Source organism: Capsella rubella, unplaced genomic scaffold (genome assembly GCF_000375325.1).
Source record: "Capsella rubella cultivar Monte Gargano unplaced genomic scaffold, Caprub1_0 scaffold_8, whole genome shotgun sequence".
Lineage (NCBI taxonomy): Eukaryota > Viridiplantae > Streptophyta > Magnoliopsida > Brassicales > Brassicaceae > Capsella > Capsella rubella.
In genome coordinates this window covers 6290281-6312164 of record NW_006238916.1, presented here as the reverse complement: position 1 = coordinate 6312164, position 21884 = coordinate 6290281, and the positions used below count along the sequence as shown (strand labels likewise).

The following is a 21884-nucleotide window of genomic DNA, read 5'->3' as shown; positions in this document are numbered from 1 at the left end:
GTCCATAGGAAGTAATGTTATGTGTCACGGTCTTTATTTTTGTTGCACACACTTGCATGTGTTTTGGGCCACAAAATTATACTTTTGTTTCAAAAGTTGGCCGTATTGTTAGAAAAGTTTGCTTAAATTTTGCATTAGAGAGCTTCTATACAGTCGGTTTACCATCTTTGGGTTAATGTCATTAGCTTATTGAATGGTAGATAATTACTGGTTTAGTGGTTTACCAAAAAAGGTAATTCTCAAAAATTCTCTTATAAGTTTATACACATATTTGAATAAATTTCAACATTTTTAGAATTTTTCTTGATAAAGTTTGAAATGTGGGTATTTTTAAAAAGTGGTATTTGAAAAGGGGTATTTTTAAAATTCCTCAATTTTTGTATCGTTTGAGTAATATACGTCGTTCAAATATTCAAATTGCAACATATGCAAAAAAAAATTATTATTATACTTATGTTTTATATAGTAATATAAATTTAAAAACAAATAGGATCATAAAAATATATTAGAGAAATATTTGATTTATTAGGGAGAAATTTTAGGAAATTTTATTAATTGTAATAAATATTGATTTCTAGTTTTGCAATTTTATTATGATTTAATTACATAAATTTACCTTAAAGTTTTCCTATTTATTCAAATGACAAGGGTTTAGTGATGCAAATATTACAAAATAAAAGATTATAACCAAAAGGTACTTCAAAATTGTTAAGTTAGATTAGAGGTTGAAATTAAGAGAATGGAAATTAAGATTGATCTTCATGTTGCTTTTTCCAGAATCCTCTACTCCAAAACACTGAGGCCTTTGGCGACACATCGATGCCACAGCTTCTTTCATTGGCTCTGGTCCACATACCAACACTCCTATACTCGACCATTCTCTCAAGTTCTTCTCAAACTCCCACAACATCTCTGTGTTACAAAAATAAATTGAATCTTATAGACATTATTATACTCAAGAATATTATAGTATTTATTAACAAAGTACCTTCAAGTTTTGGCCTTTCTCCGATATGTATCTCATGTTCCTCAATTTGAGCAACTGGTATTAACTCGGTTAAGTTTCTTTCCTCTGGTTCTACTTCTTTAGACATTCCTGGTGCTTTGCTGTGTTGTTGTCTCCATTGTAGAAATCTTGCGGCCAAACCACCAATTGTGATAGCTTTAACGTAAGAGACAATGATGACCAAATCTGGAATCCATGAAGGAACCTTTTCTTTAGCTGTCTTCATTGCTCCTGAAGTAGCTAATTTCATAGACTGTGACTGACTCTTGTGTTCTGTAGGTATAAAGAAATGGCTTAAACCTATCAAGAAGCCAAGAAACGTAAGCATTGTTATAATGACTAATGTGGCAAGCCGTATGAAACTTTCTGGTCCACGGATTGGGAATCTTGAATAGTCCTCCTCGGTTCCGAAGTGAATAGACTGAACTTGTGATTGAGCCAAGAACTCTTGCAATGTTCTTGTTTCATTAGAATGCTTCTTTTCTTGAGTGACATAAACTTTTAACTTGAGACTTAAGTTGTTGACTGGGTTAAAGAGTATAGAGGATATTGGAAGCAACATGTTAAGGTCTTGGAATGTCCTAACCGCAAACACAAGCTGCACCCTCTTGGGAGCTTTGAGTCGGTTTTTGCAAGCGAGTTCATGCAAAATGCTTAGAAATGGCGTGATCCCGATTCCTCCAGCCACAAGAAACAGATTATCATACCTGCCAAACAAATCAATACTTGTAAGTTCAAAATCCATTATTGAAATTAAGCTAAAGTAGTGTTTTAGCAACCTTAGGAAATCTACTGAGGCCGGTCCATAAGGACCTTCTACTCTTATAGCAATCTTGTTTTCAGAATTCGCAGCTTCCTCTACTTTGTTATAAACTGAATTTGTCCACTCCCCCTCACATTTTATCATAACAGACAATGTGTGTTTGTCTACACTCGAGCTTGATGTAATACTAAAGGGATGCCACTGAAACTGCGAGATCACCGGAATGTTCACAAATATAAAACTAGACGGAGCATAACTAAGCCCTGCAAAATACCAAGGTAATTCACTAAAATAAAGAAACCTTCTTAGTATGTAATCTTGAAAACAGAGAAAACTTCTTACTTGGGTCCTTTGGCAAGACAAGCTCAATGGCTTTACAAGAGAAGAGACGGGCGGAAAGAATACAGCTTTCGGATCGTGATTGAACAATCCGAAGTATCTTGTCGAGTCCAAAGAGAAAGATTCCAGGGAGGACCCAGTAGAAGTGACGATCACCAGCATGAAACAAGAAAGCTACAAGGAATACTATATACAAATGGTGTGTATAATAGAAAACTTCAAATTTTTTCCTTCTAACTTGAGGAAGTGATGTGATCCACATTAGTAATCCTACTATAAGACTGATGAGTCCAGCTATATACACCCGACCCGTTCGCTGCCATTTCCAAATCTGTTTTTGACCACAAGAAAGAGTCAGGACAGTCATTTAAAGATTGTTATAAAAAACTGAGTTATTAAATATTTACCTCTTCTTCAATGTGATGAGTAATAGTCCATATGAAGAGAGTGCTTCCACCATGAACCAAAGAAAAGAAGATCAAACCGGTCCCAAGCCACACATGATATTTTACAGAAGCTGCAAACTGAATGTTGAGTAACCGGAACATCGAGAGTCCCCTCAAGACAGGGAAAAGAAGCAAAGAGAGACATGCTTCAGCTAATAGACCAAACCTTGTAGCAACTCTATAGTACTTAAGTTGCCATCTGAAAACATAAGTCAACAAAGATTTAACAACTCTAAATATAAAGGTTCTAGTAAATGCTGGAAGTGGAGAGAGACTATTACAAGTTAAAATCCATGTTCTTGACAGGCGTCAGCTTCTTGAAGTCGTTAGTGACACGGACATAGAAAGTCCAAGCTAGAAAGAGCAGGAATAAAAGAAGAGCAATGATCTCGAAACAAGACACAATCCCAATAAAGCTATTGATAATGGCTGGTCTTGAGACAGGAATAGATGCACTCCTCCCTCCTCTATAGTTGACAAAATAAACATCATCTTCTGATCTTTACTTACTTGTAATAACCGTGGATCAAAGATTAAAAACCATATTAAGTACCTAGTTGGACGATGATGTTGCGGTAGTAAACTCAAGTAAACGAGTCCAATAATAGAGAGAGCAATAGGAGGGAATGAGAACACGGCAAAGTTGAGACCTTAGGCAAGTCATAGATATTGCAAAATTCAGAAACATATTGAAGTAAAAATAAGAGAAGATTAAGTTTAATTTGGGAGGTTCGTTACCGTAATAGCCAAAGAAAGTGTGTTTGATGGTATCTTCAGCTTGATGCCAAGATTGTGTCCATAGAGTTGTGGGTTTAAAGATCCAGAGAGCAATCCAACTGATGAACAAGAGATTCATGAGTATTCGAAGAACAAGAAGTGTCATCACTTTTGCCATCCTTGTTGTGTTCACTAATTTTTTAGTTAGCTCCAATGTTTGAGGTTTTTTGAATCTTTTTCTTTTATCATCATGCTTCTTCCATATCTCTATATATGGACTCAAAATAAGAATACAACATCAAATGGCCCTACCACCTTATCACAACTACGAGGTCGATTGGTAACGATTGTTACTTGTGGCTTTAGAGACTTTGACTGGAAAAACTTTCCATGTAGAGACTTTGACTGTAAAAACTTTCTTTAACTTTCAAGAGATTTAGTCTTATACTATGCTTTATTTATCTATTTAATTTTAATACTTTAGAGATTATGTCAAAAATACAAAAAAGATTTTATATATATTTTTAGTGCTTTAACATTATTTCTTAGTTACTCTTACTCATGTTTTTCCAAAAACAAAATATATAGAAACAATAACTTATTTGCTTATTTCCAAAAAAACTTATTTGCTTATTTGCTTATTTCCAAAATATATATATATATATAATAACTTATTTGCTTATGCATTCGAAAGCATTTGTTCAAAAAAAAAAAGCATTTGTTCGTTTTCATCATGTATTTGTCCTAAAATTCATGTATGCATGCTTAGATTAGTTTTGAGTTTATATCCAAAAAAAAACTCTTGTTGTATGTTTGTGGTTCCATGTGAGACTAGGTTTATAACGTACATTTTCCATCATTAGCTTGATTTTCTTGAACTTGTCACTATAATTTTTGTTTTTTTTCTTGTTTACAGTTCATTATGTATGAGTCACGTTTTTCACTTTCATAGAGGGATAGGTTTGACGTTTTGTTGTCGTCTCTCTTTTCCTACAATTGCTCCCTACCCCGTCTTCTCATGCATTCTTCATGGTCCAGGACATTTCATGGCATTGTTCACAATTTCGTCTTCTTCTCTATTTGGTCCTCACGATATTCTTCTGATGGATATTGGCTTTTCCGACTAACTTTTCTTATATATGAACTTCTATTGGTTTGATTTCATGGGGATCACACGTTCTTTACTTTCTTCAAGCCTCTAGAATTGATTTAATTCTAATATCTGGTCAGTTAATAGTATAGTTATAAGCACGTTTAACTATAACTAAAAAAACTTTGTTTCCAATTTGAAATATTTATCGGTTTATGAAGAACACGAAACTTATATAGAGATATATAAGTTCTCTAAGAAATGTATAAGCTGAGAATCATATCACTATCTTTTTTTCAATGGTCTTTCACTTAAAAATTCGAAATCTACAACTGGTTTTAAGGTATTTTAACTACGACTACCAGTGACAGGAATCCAATATACGTACAAGATATATACAAGATATTTTGCTTTTCGTTAGTTTTTGTTTGTAATTTTCAAGTCTCCTACGTTTTCATTAATAAAATTTTAGATGGCAAAATAAAAATATACAAGAATCTAACTCTAAGCATTATGAAGAGTTTTGTGTGAAATGTTTTTTTTTTCTTTTTGATAAACCCTATCTTCTGATCCGCATCGAAATGTTTCATAGTGGACTTCTCCCTGAAGGATTACCACACTGTTTGTCCCGAGTTTGGAATGTTTTCCGACTAATGTCAGGAGGTAATCAGGCCGCCTGTATTTCTGAGTACCAGATAAATCAATGCCCAATTGACAGACTTCCTACACAACAATAATTTTTGTTTCCAATTTGGATCGAAACATGGATTAGTTCCTTCCAAGCTTTCCCCAATCCGTTGTACCGCATTGGTTAATCCTAAAATTTCTAGTGAAATGTTTACTTTATGAGCAATACTCGATCACAATCATGAGAAATTGTTTAGATTTTTTCCGTGTAGCTTAACTAAAGTGTAGTTTGTTGTAGGAAATATATATATAGAATTCTCAGATTGATTGCTTAGTCCACTAAGATTAAGAAATCTAGAGGTGAAAAAGCATGAATGACGTTGACAATACCATCACGGGTGAAGTGGTGGTAGTCGCGATCCTAGTTCGTCACATAAGGAAACTTGGTCCCTTAGCTGCGTAGTGGATTGATTGTCCATCCATCCATCCATCAATATTACCATTTGATGATACTTAACTAACCTATAGATATCAGTCAAAATAAGATAATTACCAATTAAGAACGAATAAAAAAAAAAAAAAAAAGAGAGAGGTCAAAGATCGTATCTTTAAGTGTAACTAGTTACAATTTTAACTTATATTATAGTGGAATGTAAATGTATAATATGACCAAATTTTCAGACAAGACAGCTAAAAACTTTTTTTTTTTCAGTTTAAATCGTATACATGCAATATATTTGAATTTTACGTCGAGTAAAATATATATTTGGCTGATTTGTGTCATTTTGGGGCTGCTCGGGTTATTTGAGGTAGCTATTTGGGTCAAGATAATATATTTAAGTGTATTAGTAACATGTAATTTTTTGTTTAACCGCCAATGTTCTGGACTTATGACTTACAACTTCAGTCGGTATCTAAAATCAGTTTTTAGTCCATTCGCCCGAAGTACAAAAGAACCAATATCATTTTGTATTACTGACCACAACAAGGCATTAATAGCCTAGAGTAACATGTTGGTAATGCAGCTCACAAAGTTAAAATGATGTACTAGTTTATGTAGTGATCAATTATATTTTGTATAGGTATCAACCCTTTATCTTCTTAGGTTGATATAGCTTGTCATCAAACACTCCAATAGATAAAGTTACATGGCATACGCAATCCCTTCTAAAGGGAGCTGAACAAAGACCAGTAAGCTTATAAAGGAGTAAGGGTGGCCAATGGTGGTTGTTTACAAAGACTAATGGCAACCAATCATGGATAACATAACTATTCGTTATTTTGGTATTTTATACTTGTCATCTTGTAATTATTTTCAATGTTATCAAGTGTTTTTTTTTTCTTTTCTTTTGTAATAGGATATGACTACAAAATTATATGATTTCAAATATTAAAAATAATTTATTTTTCATGAAGTTGTAATTGATATTTTTCTTTATTGAGAAAGGAATGAAAAAGTTAGTGACGTTGGCAATCTCTTGATGGTAAGATGTGTTTTGTCTTGTTAAGACACAAGATGTTTATTTCTACTTTACCCAAAAAAAAAGATATATATATTTCTGTTAAACTGGGGTACAGAAAATAGGTATATACCAAAAAAAAAAAAAAGAATAACCTAATGTTTGTTTTTAAATAGATAAAATTCTCTAAATGTTTGTGTGAATTTTGAAAGCTATTGTTTGAGTGAGATTTGGGAGAAAATTTTGAGCTAATGTGAGCTAAAATTTACACAAGGACAACCATGAAAAGAGAAGAGTAAACATTTTACTGAGTCTTTACTTTACTTTCATGTTTCCATGTATCTTTTTATAATTAGAAGTGTAGTCAAAACAACCATACCATGTTCGTTTGGTCCGATTCAGTTCCCTCAACTGAATCGACCGGTAGGGTTCTAATTTTGGTTAATTTTGCTATCCAAAATTTTATATTTGGTTCAGTTCGAACCGGTCAGTTTTTCGAATAATTATGTTTTGAAAAAATATCCAAATATAATACCATATTCGACCGGTTGTTACTAATACTTATTTCGAACCAATGTTAACAAAAAGAAAATGAAATTAGCCAAACATAACAGAATAACCAGATTTTTATCTTGGTTTTGAAATTCAATACCAAAATTAAGCAAGAGTCAAGCCCAATAACAATATTTTCAAGCAATTTTGACTTCCTCTACTTATTTTGTAGTTACATTGATAACCTAACAACGGAACCAATCCGAAGAGTCGATATATCACATTTATTAACAGTAAATTGTAACATTGTTGGAATTTTCGCCTTCTTCCAAACGAACAAAATAAAAAATGCAAAAGCTTTTATGTAAAACGTCTTTATTAGTATCATAAAACAACACAAAATAAAGTCAAAAATCAATTTGAAACGCATAAGTCCAGGACCAGTTGGTCCAGTACTCCAGCTCTCAACCAAGATGATTTCATTGCTCCCAGCCCACTTTGATATATCAATCTATATCCATTCTCACGCGTTCTCATTTTCATTTTCTTTTTTTTATCATCACGATTTTACGAAAATCAGATTTCACTAAGTGGGCTGGACAACCACTTTCTAGAGATAAATTTTCTATGTACAACAGTCAGATTTCACTCACGCATGCACTTTATTCTCATCGACAACCATGAAAAGAGCATTGCAAATATAGTCAATTTAGTTAGAAGAATTGTGTTTAGTAATCTCCATTGTTTTTTTTTTTTTTTTTATCATTACCGTCTCTATTATGTACGTATAAAGATTATGAACTACGTACTTATTGGGAAGAGATGAATTATGCCTTAAACATGTGTTTTCGAAAGACTATTAATTTTTGGTATTAGGGAGACTATATATATGAATTAACGGTTTGAAGCTTCCTAATAGCAGGTTCAGATCCTTAGACTATCTGAATTGGGCTAATTAGATCTACTTAAATCTACTAAATTTTGGAGGCCACTTATGAGCATGCTCTACAGCCAAACTCGTGAGTAATAGATACTCTTACTGTTCAAGCCTGCACTATTTTCTCAATAAAAATTATTTCCTTTGAAGTATTGTTAAATTTAATTACTACCAAATTATATTTGGTGTTTGGATTTGAGTGCTCTAACTACTTGATTAGGGTTGAAATAATATTTTGCATTAGCCAATCTCGAAAAATTTCTCGTTCGGAAATGTTGACCGACGCTTTAGCGGAAGGACATTGTTCTTTTTTAATCTTTCCAAAAGCGTAATAATTACAAAAGAGTAATGCTTTTTTTATTTGCTACAAAAATTTTCAATAAAATTAGACTTAGTGGTAACTTTAATGATGATCGACCCCGCCTTATTGGTAGATCAAACATTCCATAAATAAAAGACAACAAAAAACGAGAAAAATCATGTTTAGTCCTTTTGGTAGTGACACCAATTTATGTAAGCAGTTTGGATTAACAACAAACTCTGTTCTCTTTTGCAGACCATCATATATTGTAAAGCAGACTTTATACGTTCGTTCGATAAAAAAGTAGTCGGTAAGCACGTGACAGTCAGCAGCAACACCAAATATATATGCCATCCTCAATTATGTCACTTTTCATGTATAGAAAAGTTGATGCTTCTGTTTTTCATAACAATTTTATCTTATATTAAAATCCAAATCCATTAGTTAAGGTTTATTCCTAATTAAAAACAATTTTCCACGGATCGGAATAACAATTTCTGAATTTTTGATAGAGGAAGTAGCACTTTAACATAGTTAGCATGGAGCTGCGATCGACGGAATTTGGTCTCATGGGCGGGACTGGCTCGCTCGAGTCGGGTCTAGTAAAAATTGAACTATACCAACATCAAAATAGTGTAGTTAGTTTGCTTCTATATATTTTCATCTAACAACTTTGTTTAGATTATTACATTGTGGATAACCATTCTAACATTTGCGTCTTGTGTGCAATATGCTTTATATTGAAATCCTATGGACAGAAAATTTTAGTCAATTCTAAATGATATCTAATTGAAGCACTGAAATAATTGAAGAAAAAGACCAAGCACATGGTCTCCATATTAAAAAAGTTCAGCAAAAAGCAAAAGAGGAACCTAATGATCTCTCAGCCATCTTGGTCGCCCCAAAGTTGGCACCAAATATGTTAGTAGGGAATTTATATACAGTTATAGATAATGGATTTGAGTGCTCCATTACAGCCAGTTGTGACTTGTGTGATGTGCTTGTTCACATAAGCAATATTATAGATACGTCACCACTGTGTAAGAAAATATCATCTTCGTCTTTCTATTTGTTTGCACATATTTGTTATGGTATTGTCGCTAAAATCCAGCTGTGATATGTCGCTATACATTCTACATTTCTACTACATATAAGTATATAACTCAAGTATAAAAGCTAATATTAAGAATCTTCTTTTGTATTTTGGTCGTGTGGCATACTTGTTACAGTACTCAATAATCATCATGGTGATAAGTTTGGAGAAAACCTTAGAATTGAAATAATTTCTCTCAATTTATTCATTAGCTTTTAGGCTTATTTATACAAAGTTTCCAACTTGATTACCAAGTTATTTACATATATGATAATAGTAAGTTTACCTATTTTAGATATACACAGATATCAATTTTCATTTAATTCGATCTTGTATCTCCGAGATCTTTTAATGCATGGCTTGTTATAACACTAATTCAAACTTTCTTAATTATTCACCTTAATGTAGATTTAATTTCTATGAAATTTGACTTCATTTTGAATATGTCGTGTGGTTCTTATTATAGCTGAATTCTTTTTCAATGGTTTTGGATGAATATAGACTTTCATTTTTATTGTTTTATCTTATCTATTTTACGTATTATTAGATTATTTCCATTAGTAATTTTTTTCTGGTCGACTATTGTAATAGAGTTGGGTGTCAGGTACTCATGTTTAGTCTTGCATGTAGACCTACGAAAATTTGAAAATATAGTGTTTTGGGATAATTTTTATTAATTAATCATACATTCTCACAAAACAAAGGTCCATAAATGTTATCGAAATTACATTAACAGGAATGGGCGCATGTCATTAGTTAAAACTTATGAATGTGAGCTTTTGTTTAGTTTTATGTGCTCTATTTTTTTCGAAAAGTGTATTTGCTTAGATAGATATATCAAAGGACCATTCTTTTCATTTAGAAAATCGAATTAAACCTATCCAGCCCTACTACCTAAGCACGTGTTCGCCCACTAAAGACGTACGGCTTCATTTCTACATACTTATTTTTTTTTGTTTAAGTGTGTATATACCAAAGTTTTCTCTTAAAAATAATATTGTTATAATCCGGATGCATAAAACACAATTTTCAAATTTGTAACATCGACGTTTGCACACATATGGTAATGCGGCTTGAACACAACAACTAAACACACATTCTTTGTTAGACTTTAGTTGTTTTCTCTTTCGCACGGCACTTTCTCTTCTGTTTGATGTGACGAATTATGAGCTTTCTAACTTCAAAATTAATCCAAAATGAATCCAATAACTATATTATTCTTTAACAAACTTATATTACCGAGTTTAAACTCAAATTCTAACATGATAGTACGTGTTGATAATTACAAATCATTAGACTGGTTTATTTTCCCGTATTACAGTAATATTAGTAATGTGGTTTAACTAATCACAAAAGTTAGCTCAAGAGAGAAGGATTGCCACATCGTATATATATTGCCCAAAAATCTTAATCTTGTGATTTTGGGACTCTAATAGTCCCTCTCGAGATGTGGGTGGCGAACGGTCTAACACCGAAATTGTTTGAACCTAACATCTCGGAAATACTACAACAAGATATGCTACTTATATGGGATCACATAGGTGGGAAAGTTGTGGGAATTTACTTGTTGGACTTTACCAATGGATTCTGATTCCATATTAGTAATGTGACATAAATAATCCCAAAAGTTAGCTAGTAATTCGTGGATAAGATGATGAATAGAGTTTGAACCTTAATCTTTCTTAGTATAGTGCATGTGATAGATCAATGCCCACATCCTCGTCATGTTTTGTAAGATGATAATTATAATTTACTTATCACCATCTATCTAGAGTGAAGAAGTTGAAAATATGGCTTAAGTGGAACATAAGGTTATGGGTAAAAAACGTGGGAAAAGGCAAAAAAGCAAAAGGCCCACCTTCTAAGCACTCTCATTTGAATGGTAATTCGTGCCTGTCAAAGCTTAGACTCTGTCGGAAAACACAACCCCAAAGCCACTTACTTCATCCTCTTTCTCTCTTTCTATTATTTTCTTTATTTTAAAAACAAGAAAGAGAGAGAGAGAGAGATAAAAGTTTGAGATTCTACAAACCCCAAGAAACCCCCTAAAAAAAAGAGGAAAAATAAAATCAAAGTGAAAATAACATTCGTAAGTTTTTGTTTGCTTGCTCTCTGTTTTGCTCTGTCTATGACAATACATTGGGATTAAACTAAACTTCTCTCATTCTCATATTCCACCTTCTTCTTCTTTCTTTCTTCCACTACTACTTCTTCTTTGTTCTTGTGTGCTAAAACAAATCAAGAAAGCACAAGGAGACAAATAAATCATATCCATTCATTACCAAACAAGCTAGCCGTACACATTCTCTAGTTATGGCTTCTTCTTCTTCTTCTTCTTCTTCTCTATTTTCTTCTTCAACTACTACTTCAACCATCACATCAAAATTTATTTGGTTTCTGCTTATTCTTCTCTCTCTTCAACTAGACTTGTTACATGGATCGGCTATTCATGATCTTAAAAACCAAACCTCATTCAAACCCAACAGAGAGATTCGGAAGCTTAGAAGAGTGGAAGCATATCTCAACCAAATCAACAAGCCTTCCATCAAAACGATCTACGTACGTAACCAAAACATACTTTCATGGAAATGTTTTTTCTTGTTTTTTTTTCCACTAATTTATATATGAGAACGTTTGTTGTTATTGTGAAACTTCAGAGCCCAGATGGAGATGTAATAGAATGTGTTTTGTCTCATTTGCAACCAGCATTTGATCATCCTCAGCTACAAGGCCAGAAACCACTAGTAATGACTCTACTCTTTCACTTTCACTTTACTTCTTTTATACATAACCTTAGAAAAGAAAGAAAGAAAAAAACAAAGAAGTGATTCTAATAATATACAAACATGCAGGATCTACCAGACTTGTCAAGTAGAAAAAACGAAACAAGAGATGAGGAAAGTTTCAATCAGTTATGGAGTATGTCTGGTGAAAGCTGTCCCATTGGGTCAATACCAATGAGAAGAACAACAAAGACTGATGTCTTGAGAGCAAATTCACTTCGACGGTTTGGTCGGAAACTGAGAAGACCCATCAGACGAGATTCCTCCGGAGGTGGTCACGAGGTATAATTAAAACTTCTTCTTCCACCGTTATCGCATATCGTACAAATCGATCATGCGGGGGAGAATAATAATGTTTTCTTATGCTTTACTTTAACTTTTTGGTTGTTGTTCAATAAAGCATCATATTCTCCAAAAAAAAGCATAAAATAAAATGATTCGATCGAGATAAATAAAAAAGGAGTCTTCGTTAAACTGATTTCTTGATATTGAAGATAAATAAAGTGTGAACTTGAGTTATCTTTAAGTTGTAAAACTATATACTATATGGTATTTATATTAATAGAGTTTGAATTTTTACGTACATGCAGCATGCGGTGGTGTTTGTAAACGGAGAACAATACTATGGAGCTAAAGCTAGCATCAACGTATGGGCGCCACGTGTCACTGATGCTTATGAGTTCAGTTTATCTCAGATTTGGCTCATCTCTGGATCCTTTGGTCATGACCTAAACACCATTGAAGCTGGCTGGCAGGTTCGTACCATTCACTTTTAAAAAATATATATATATATATATTAATTTACAATTACTTTAGGGGAAAGAAACAATTATTTTGTTACTAAGAGAATCAATATTCTTATATTTTAACGAATAATACTTTATCACTATAGAGAATCAACCTTGCTAGAAGCTAGATTTCCAATTCTTTTATAGTGAAAGAGTGTATCATATATATATTAAACACAATAGTTTTTGTTTGTTAGTAGTATTATATAAAACACAGATGCCAAATAAAAGCAAAAGGATAAATAGTTTTACCTCGATTTATTTTGGGTGTTTTTGATGATGTTACGTTTATGTATTACAAAATACACAAAGATTAGCTTTAGAATCAATCAAGAACTTAATTAGTCAACCTTCTAATCTTCTAAACAGAGAACGAGCAGACAAATCAACTAGTACTATACAGTAATGAGCTGCAAAAAGAAGTGTGGTGGGGATATATATATATATATAGAGACAGGGTCCAAATAATAATTAGGTTGGTGATTACTGATTACATAACAATTTGATCTTTATTTTGCAGGTTAGTCCTGAGCTATATGGAGATAATTATCCAAGATTCTTCACATATTGGACGGTAAAGACCAATTTCACTTTAAAAGAATTATTTTAAAATCATTGAATAGAAATTGAGTTTGAAAAATTTGGCAGACTGATGCATACCAAGCAACTGGGTGCTACAATTTACTCTGCTCTGGCTTCGTACAAACCAACAACAAAATTGCAATTGGTGCAGCGATCTCCCCGAGGTCCTCTTATAATGGAAGACAGTTTGATATTGGTTTAATGATTTGGAAGGTCAGTCTTTTTCTTCTACTTCTTCCATTTATTTCTAACCATATTTTTATAGATAAAGACAAAACATTTCCTGAAAAACTTAAAATATATACTACAATTTTGTACGTACTTGATATTGGGTCAAACCACATAAAACAAGTACTCGTATTTATAAGCATTTTGATGAAAATTATGGGACGTGTGCATGTGGTCTTTTGAATTTACCAATGAGCTTTCGAAGTTAAAACTAGTTGGAATGTGTAATCTAAGCGCATTTGTAGGTGTTCTGTTCTTGTTTTCTTTCTAGATTATTAAGAAGAAGAAGAAGAACCTGACTCACACTAATAATGTTAAAAATTGTTAATGTCAGTGTAATTAATGCTTAGGGAAATTAATATGATTGCTTCTAACTATGAGATTTGTTTTTAGATAAGTCCACCAAAAACCAAAAAATATTGCATTGTTAAAGTGTTAAAAGACCGACATGTAAAGTCAATAACGCACTTGATACGCTACGCATATGTCTACTATTTTATTTTCTTAAATCAACCGACACATTAACCATGAATAAGTTTATTTTCTACAAAAACTTAAGCTAGCATATTTTCAAACTATTCTTTCATTGTTTGATATACATCTTGTTAGCTACACCTTAATTTCACTTCAGAAAACTACTTATTTCACCTAATTATCTAATTAGCTGAACAGTATAAATCCAAATTAAACACATACGGATTAATTATCATACAATGCTTTTTTTGGTGAAGATTTATAGGTTTAACGAGATATATCAGTTTAATAATTTTTGTATATATATAGCTAACTAAGATATTATTGAACCATATATATAACCTAACATTAAATCCAATATATAATGAAACTGAATATATAATTATGAAAAACCAAATCATCATGAAAAACATGAAAAACCAAATCATCACGATGACATTTTCCGGCTGTAATTTGTACTTATATATAAACATATCTCACGTCACAAAAAGCTCTCACGTAATCATATATTGACCTATAGTAATGAATGACTCATAAAAGAATTGAATGAAATGGCAGTGCTTTAGTTATTACAACCTGTGCCACTGTAGGTACTTTGAATAATACGTACTAGTATAACTCTTGGAGAAGCAATAAAGAAATCGACCAACCTCGAATTTCATAAAACTGAACTAATAAAAGAAAGAATGGCTTTCAGCTTTTTCGAAACATTGTTAATAAATATAGAGGTTGGATTTGGTAACGAGCATTAAATTTTGAGGATATGAAACTGATGACAGAAACTTCACTGCACATGCAGTAAAAGCAAATCTTTAATGTACGTATCTACTCAAAACCTGTATTCGCAAATGTTGCTGACCTCCCATTGTATAACTAAAACTATGAAACTACATCAGTTCATCAGTTCACATGAAGCTGGTTATAAGAAACTATATAATTAGTATTTAGCTAAACGGCTAAACCTATCGATGTTAAGTCCTTGATCTTGGTTTTGATGTAATAGCAAATGGTTTTGAATCTTTTGATGAAGTCTTCATACTTTATACTATGTTTTTTACCGCCTTGAACCTAACCATGGTGTTGCGAAATAACGTAATGTAGGATCCAAAACATGGTCACTGGTGGCTTGAGCTAGGAAATGGACTTCTTGTGGGATATTGGCCAGCTTTCTTGTTTAGCCACATGAGGAGTCATGCAAGTATGGTACAATTTGGGGGAGAAGTTGTGAACAGCCGATCAAGCGGGGCTCACACGGGAACACAGATGGGAAGTGGTCATTTCGCTAATGAAGGTTTTGAGAAAGCTGCCTATTTCAGGAACTTACAAGTCGTCGATTGGGACAACAATCTCTTGCCTCTGCAGAATCTCCATGTCTTGGCCGATCACCCGGCTTGTTATGACATCAGACAAGGCAAAAACAATGTATGGGGGACTTATTTTTACTACGGAGGCCCTGGTCGGAACGCTAGATGTCCTTGACTCACCCAAACAGAAAAGTAAAAAATATTTGTGTGAATTAATGTTACTTTTCTTACTAAGATTTTTTATTTCTTCTTTAGATTGTTTTTCTTTTTTTTTGTTTTTTTTTTGTTTTTGTTTTTGTAAGGCTGTTATCAAAAACATTAACAAGCCGTTTTGTGGCCCTAATGTATTTTTGACGTGATGAAATATATAGTTTTCTATACATATAATGTTGTTCATATAAATGTTGGTTTTAATATATATTAGTGCTCAAACTGTTATTCCAACGGTTCTAGTAAACATGACGAGTTTAAAAGAGTAACGGTACATGGTAATGTATAAACGAATGAAAAAAAACACATACATAAAAACTGATGATTTTACTACATTTAAATGGTACTCATCAAACCGATGAAATTGAAATGGAACGTACATGAAAATGACTAGGGGAATTGGTGATTTTTAAAATGTTGGTAGGACTAGGGCCGGGACGATGACGGTGGGTTTGGATGGGCCGCGAGTTTTGGTTGATTTATGGGCTAGCTCATTTGCGTTCTCGGACCTAATAAGGGTTTCACTCCTTGTTTCTCACTCGTATTAGGAAAGAAAAATGAATTTTGAAAGGAAAGGTAAAAGTCTTTTAAGAATCTGGATAAGTAGTATGGTTGTATATGTGGCAGTGAGGAACGTTGCTGATAAAGAGCAGGAGAAACAATAATAGACGCTTACCACTCAGTACCATCCATGATCCACCAAAGCTAAAGATGATGGTTTTGAACCATGAAAACGTTAGACTTAGCAATTAATTTTGTTGATATGAGAGCTTCAAGTAGTGACTAGTTATTTCGTAGGATCATGAATCATACTATATAGTAGTATCATACATCTCGGCAGATATAACACAAATGATCCTTCGGTAAAACAAATGATATATAAACTGCCGTGGTAAATAAGCAAGTTATGTAGTAATTGGTCAAATAATTAAGACTTAACAGAAATCATTGTTTATGTACGTACATGCATGTTTCTCGACAACTATACATAATGAGATAGGTCTTGCTAATAAAAAGAGTGCTTTACAGAAATAAAGTTATAAATGGTCCTTAGCAACAAAAAAAAAAAGAAGGAATTATTAAGAAGATTTTACAGGAGACATAAATCAGGAAGGGGGTGTATTTTAGATTCATGCAAATAATCATGGATTAAGGCACGGCTTTGGGTGCATAGCTTGAGAGCCACAGACTCATCATTAGCCAAATCTGAGCAATTAGTCTCATTGCAGTCTGCAAAATATTTCCCACTTAACCCTTTGGTTTCGTTGCTCAATGCCACATAACATGTCGTCGCTGCGCCCTAATCCCATAGCAAAAGATTCATGAGAATTAATATATCATAAAAATTTAGGGTGAATTAAATTTCTATACTCAGTTGACCAACAAATTAAAAATATAACATTGTTAAATGTATAATTAGTTCTCTCTCATCAATTTGTATAAGTGGACAAAAATAACCTTTCGCATCTAACAAATTATTTAGCGAGATAATAATATAAGTATCGACAATACTGTTTATCAAATACATAAGTAAAATCATGTTATAAGTTAGATGAATAACTATTGAATTACCATGATAACAATATATATATACATATACGTTTATAAATATATCGTGTTAAATTATTTTGTATCGCGATAATTTATGATTTATGTGATAAGTTTATATTTACCGTGTTAACTCATTTACTATACCACTATTTGATCAACCCAAACCGATATATAATTTATAGAAACAAATTATGGAAACAAAATATGTACACATATAACCACTATTTGATCAACCCAAACCGATATATAATTTCACTTTAATTGTAAAATCTAAACTCTAACCACTATTTTATCAATCCAAACCGATATATAATTTCATTTTAATTGTAAAATCTAAACCCTAACCACTATTTTATCAATCCAAACCGATATATAATTTCGTTTTAATTGTAAAATCTAAACCCTAACCACTCCTTTATAAACCCAAACCGACATATAATTTTGTTTTAATTGTAAAATCTAAACGCTAAGCCCCATTTATAAACCCAAACCGATATATAATTTTGTTTTAATTATAAAATCTAAGCCTCAAAAATATATTTAACCATGTTTTATTAAAGTTATACAGATTTTGTTTCCTTATTAAATATAATTTATTTGTTAAGATAATATATTATTATTTAAATATATAATTATATTAATCGCGCTAACTCAGTTATCAGCTAACTCATGATTACAGGGTTAAAATTGTCCAGAAGAAGCAAAACTAATTATGAAATTATCTTTAACATATAGTGAATAAAAACTTTATCTGGGTATATACAATGCAATTTCCCAAAAATTTATTCAATGGTCTAGTTCATTTTAAGTTACTTCTTAAGTATTTATCATGTATGTGTATATGATGAGTGTACGCATGAATATTGATGATGACAAAACTTTGATTTGGTATGCAAAAGACAAAAACAAAACAGAACCAAAATAAAAAAGGAATCTAGTGTCAGAAAAAGAGAATGAACATGTTGGGCCAGAACTGTACTATTTAGACAAAAAGAAAAGCTTATCTATTCACACCTACCTGGCTTATAGATTTTAGCAACTTCGAAGCTATCAAAAACAGAGAATCTGCATACACAACACATCATGTTTTAAGACTTTTTTTTTTTTACATATTAGATTCCTTTTGCATTTCTATATATATATAATATGTATGTTAAAAAAAGTTTTAAAATTTACCTGTGAAAAGACCTTTGTGTGCTCTGATAATTCCAGTTTTAACTATCCCTGGATGGACTGCATTTATCGTTACGTTTGCATTCCTGTCCTGTAAACACGTTTAGTTGGATATAAATTTCTAGTTATAATTTCAGTAAAAAAGGTGAAAAAATAAGAGAGATGTAACATTATTAGTATTTTCAAATGTACCTTTAATTGCTTGCTCAACGCTTTGGCATGTAATATTGTGGCCATCTTTGACTGAGCATAAGCCCTTGTCCCATTATACCTACGATTATCCAACAAAAAACTATTAAAAACGCACAACATAAACCTAATCATAAACATATATTTTTAGATACTTTTAATCCTAAATATAGGAAATATGAATGTAAAATTATACATAATGGGATGGAGTAATTTAGGGAAGGAGAAACAATCAGGATTGACCCAATTGTGAATCACAGAGGAAAGGTTAATGATTCGTCCTTCGATTCCACTCTTCTCTGCCGTATCTATCATTTTCTCTATCAGCATCTCTGTTAATAAGTAATGTCCTGAAAAGTTACACTAACCATCATTAAAATTTCTCTCGCTTGACATAGATACATATATTCATGTGTTACATGATTCCACAAAATTACCTAAAAAGTTTGTAGCAAATGTTAGCTCAATCTTTTCCTCGGAGAATTCAAGATTTGGAGAGAAGACTCCTGCGTTATTTCTGCAAAATTTCATTTAAAATTTTTAGAAGTATAAAATATTATTAAAGTCTCATTTTGTATATATATATAAATATTTTGGTACGTGCATGGTGGTGTATGTAGCGAGTTACGTACATGAGAATGTTGAGGGGAAGATCTTGGGAAAGAAACTGTGAGCAGAATCTGGCAACTGAAGAGAGAGAGCTGAGATCAATCTCAAATAATATAATATCAGCTTCTGGATTCTCTCTAACTATTCTCTCCTTCACCATTTCTGCTTTCTTCATATCTCTTACTGCCATCACTACTCTCACACCTCTCTTCGCTAAGACTCTCGCGGTCTCCGCACCAATACCAGACGTTCCTCCTGTTACATATAGCATTATATTGAATGAAACTTTACTATATACAAAGTACATGAACAATTTCACATCTTATCAATTAGTTAGTTTCCACATGCATGGACGGTCTTGAGTATTCATATATATCAAAATTTCGTAAAACGTCAAATTGTAATTAGGTATATAGCGTAATTAGTTTATCTACCATCCATGTCTTTAGTACTAGCCTTTTTGTTTGTATTTCCAACCAAAAGAAAGAAAGAAAGAGTAAAGAGAGGTCACTTTAAAGCTTATTCATTGACCCTAATTGTATAAAGTTTCAACCGACAAATTAGGGGACATAAAGATAGCATAAAGTACGTTTTGGGCAGGCTGATCGCTAAAGAAAATTAAATAAAAGTAATGTTTTGCAACGATGAGACATGTTTCAAAGGTTAAAGTCAAAAGGTTAATCAATTGTAAATGGCCAATATGCTTAAACAACCATACCTAAATGTTTCAAATTTCAATGGAGACAAAAATCATATATTGTCGCCGGCATACACAAAACACATATCTCATATCATACTAATATATAGTATTAATATTACTAATTAAAAATACAGATTGTGTCTTTGCCCGGAAAGTTTATTTTCGAACTAGTGGTAATTAAATAAGATGTACAACTTATAACAATTATTTTGTTTGTTTGTGATGTAAGATATGTGAAATTAGTGGTAAAATAAGATATAATTTATTTACAATAAGTGAATTATTAGAGGAGTATAAGATATGCTCTTTAGCTAGAAGGTGAGTATATATATCAGAAGCTTTTAATAAAAAATAAATTTTCAAAACATTAGATTAGAGGAGGTTTATTATGTGTAAAAATAAAGCTTTTTGGAATTATCCACTATGTTCTTAGGTCTTGTAAGTTCACTACAATATTGGAATCCATTCTTTTATTTTGTTGAGGACCTTAATTTGAAAGCTTCCTTTTGTAAGGGGAAGGACACACGAAATGCGGAAATGGGGACATCCAAGAAAATTGGAAAGACACACGAATATATACTCTACAAGTAAATATTATAAAGACTGAAGTAAATGATAGTTTAAGTGACGAGGGGGAGACAAACCAGTGATTATGGCAGTGAGATGTGAACAAGGCAAGAAGCTATGTTGTGTAACTTGTTCAGCTGTAGATCTTGAGCCAAACCCATTTGGCCCTGCGATTCCTGCTAAGTATCTTAGAGTTCCCTTCATTTGAGAGTGAGAGAAAGAAAGAGAGAAAATCGAATGAGAAGATTTTGTAGCTGAACTTTAATACAATTCTGATCACTCATATAGAGGAGGAGCCCATGCACACACGTATCTATATATATACACACACATACCTTTATGTGTGTTTGTTGTCATTTTTCAAAAAGAAAAAAAAAATTGGAATTAAAATAAGTGAATTACTTGATTGCTCGATGGTAACACCTCACACGAGTACTCGCCCAAGTTTCTTTTACTTTTGATCACCAACCCTTTACTTTCACAGAGTTTGTATACACTGATAAAAACAAAAGAATTCGTCATTTTTAGAAAAAAATATTGTTATATGAAAAGCTTTGTCTCGTGGATGTTTTTTTTTGTATTTTCAAATCTTCAATTTCTTTTAACAAATTACTTTTGAAACTAGTAAACTTGTTAATTAAAGTCAACAGTATGTAAGATTTTAAATACATTAAGGGATTTAATTAGTATGCTACTAGTCTACTACATATATATTCTCTCGCCTCTCGGTTTTATATTAAGTTTTCATTTACACTTACAATTTGTTTCCAAATAGAGTTATTTTTTTATTTCTAATGTAAATGTTTGGTAAAAGTTTTTGTTTTATCAATTATTTTTAATAAAATGAAAAAATTATAATGAAAATGAAAATTTATAAATTACAACAAAAAATTTTAATTATTTTTTAATAAATGTAAAATTCTTTAAATACATTTACAATGAAACGGAGGAAGTACTATTTGATATTCTCTCTTTTTAAAGGATCAAAAAAAAAAAAAATAGCTAGTAAGAACAAATAAATTGAGAAGCACAAATAAAAAATGTCATTTTCATATGTATGAAATTGGTTTGTTGGTGAGTGTTTTTTCCAAGGTTTAGGTTTATTTTGTTTGTAAAATTTTAGTGTAAAGTATTAAAAGATAGTGGATTCCAAATCCTATAGAGATTTAACGCGTAGCCCTACCTGTTTATATTCCACTATACATATATATCATAACCTGATAAACCATCTGGTCTCATTAGTAATTTTCTAATTGCTTAAAGCTTTTCGGATACTGTTTTCTTTCCTATCCGAGTAAGCATGAGATCATAGTTTTTTTTCTTCTTCTGTGATTTTAAATCTCATCAAATGACTAGGAATCAAATAGGGTTCTAATTCGATTGTTTTGCTGTTGTAATTCTAAGTGTTTAAGATATACATATAAAACTTTGCTAATGAGATATCAATGAAAGTAA

The 21884-nt window shown here is 31.9% G+C and overlaps 3 protein-coding genes across 3 annotated transcripts; 1 reads left to right on the top strand and 2 right to left on the bottom strand.

Moving 5' to 3' along the window:
- Nucleotides 1-695: 695 nt before the first annotated feature.
- On the bottom strand, nt 696-3570 carry LOC17875486 (ferric reduction oxidase 8, mitochondrial). Its single transcript, XM_006280023.2, has 8 exons — nt 3293-3570; nt 3108-3204; nt 2836-3021; nt 2516-2753; nt 2112-2439; nt 1786-2032; nt 989-1713; nt 696-912 (listed from the first exon to the last, which is right to left on the bottom strand). Exons 1-8 carry the CDS (start codon nt 3447-3449, stop codon nt 719-721), a joined length of 2172 nt encoding a protein of 723 aa, XP_006280085.1. The 5' UTR covers nt 3450-3570; the 3' UTR covers nt 696-718.
- Nucleotides 3571-11276: 7706 nt separating this feature from the next.
- Nucleotides 11277-15814, top strand: LOC17874777. The gene is made up of 7 exons (XM_006280450.2): nt 11277-11830; nt 11929-12015; nt 12124-12336; nt 12645-12809; nt 13363-13416; nt 13491-13637; nt 15228-15814. Exons 1-7 carry the CDS (start codon nt 11585-11587, stop codon nt 15603-15605), a joined length of 1290 nt encoding a protein of 429 aa, XP_006280512.1. The 5' UTR covers nt 11277-11584; the 3' UTR covers nt 15606-15814.
- A 754-nt stretch (nt 15815-16568) lies between these two features.
- LOC17874797 (short-chain dehydrogenase TIC 32, chloroplastic) lies at nt 16569-20698 on the bottom strand. Its single transcript, XM_006279587.2, has 8 exons — nt 20507-20698; nt 19186-19417; nt 18991-19070; nt 18750-18903; nt 18557-18635; nt 18368-18455; nt 18210-18256; nt 16569-16940 (listed from the first exon to the last, which is right to left on the bottom strand). The coding sequence occupies exons 1-8, from the start codon at nt 20631-20633 to the stop codon at nt 16731-16733; spliced, it is 1017 nt and encodes a 338-aa protein (XP_006279649.1). The 5' UTR covers nt 20634-20698; the 3' UTR covers nt 16569-16730.
- Between the last annotated feature and the right edge of the window lie 1186 nt (nt 20699-21884).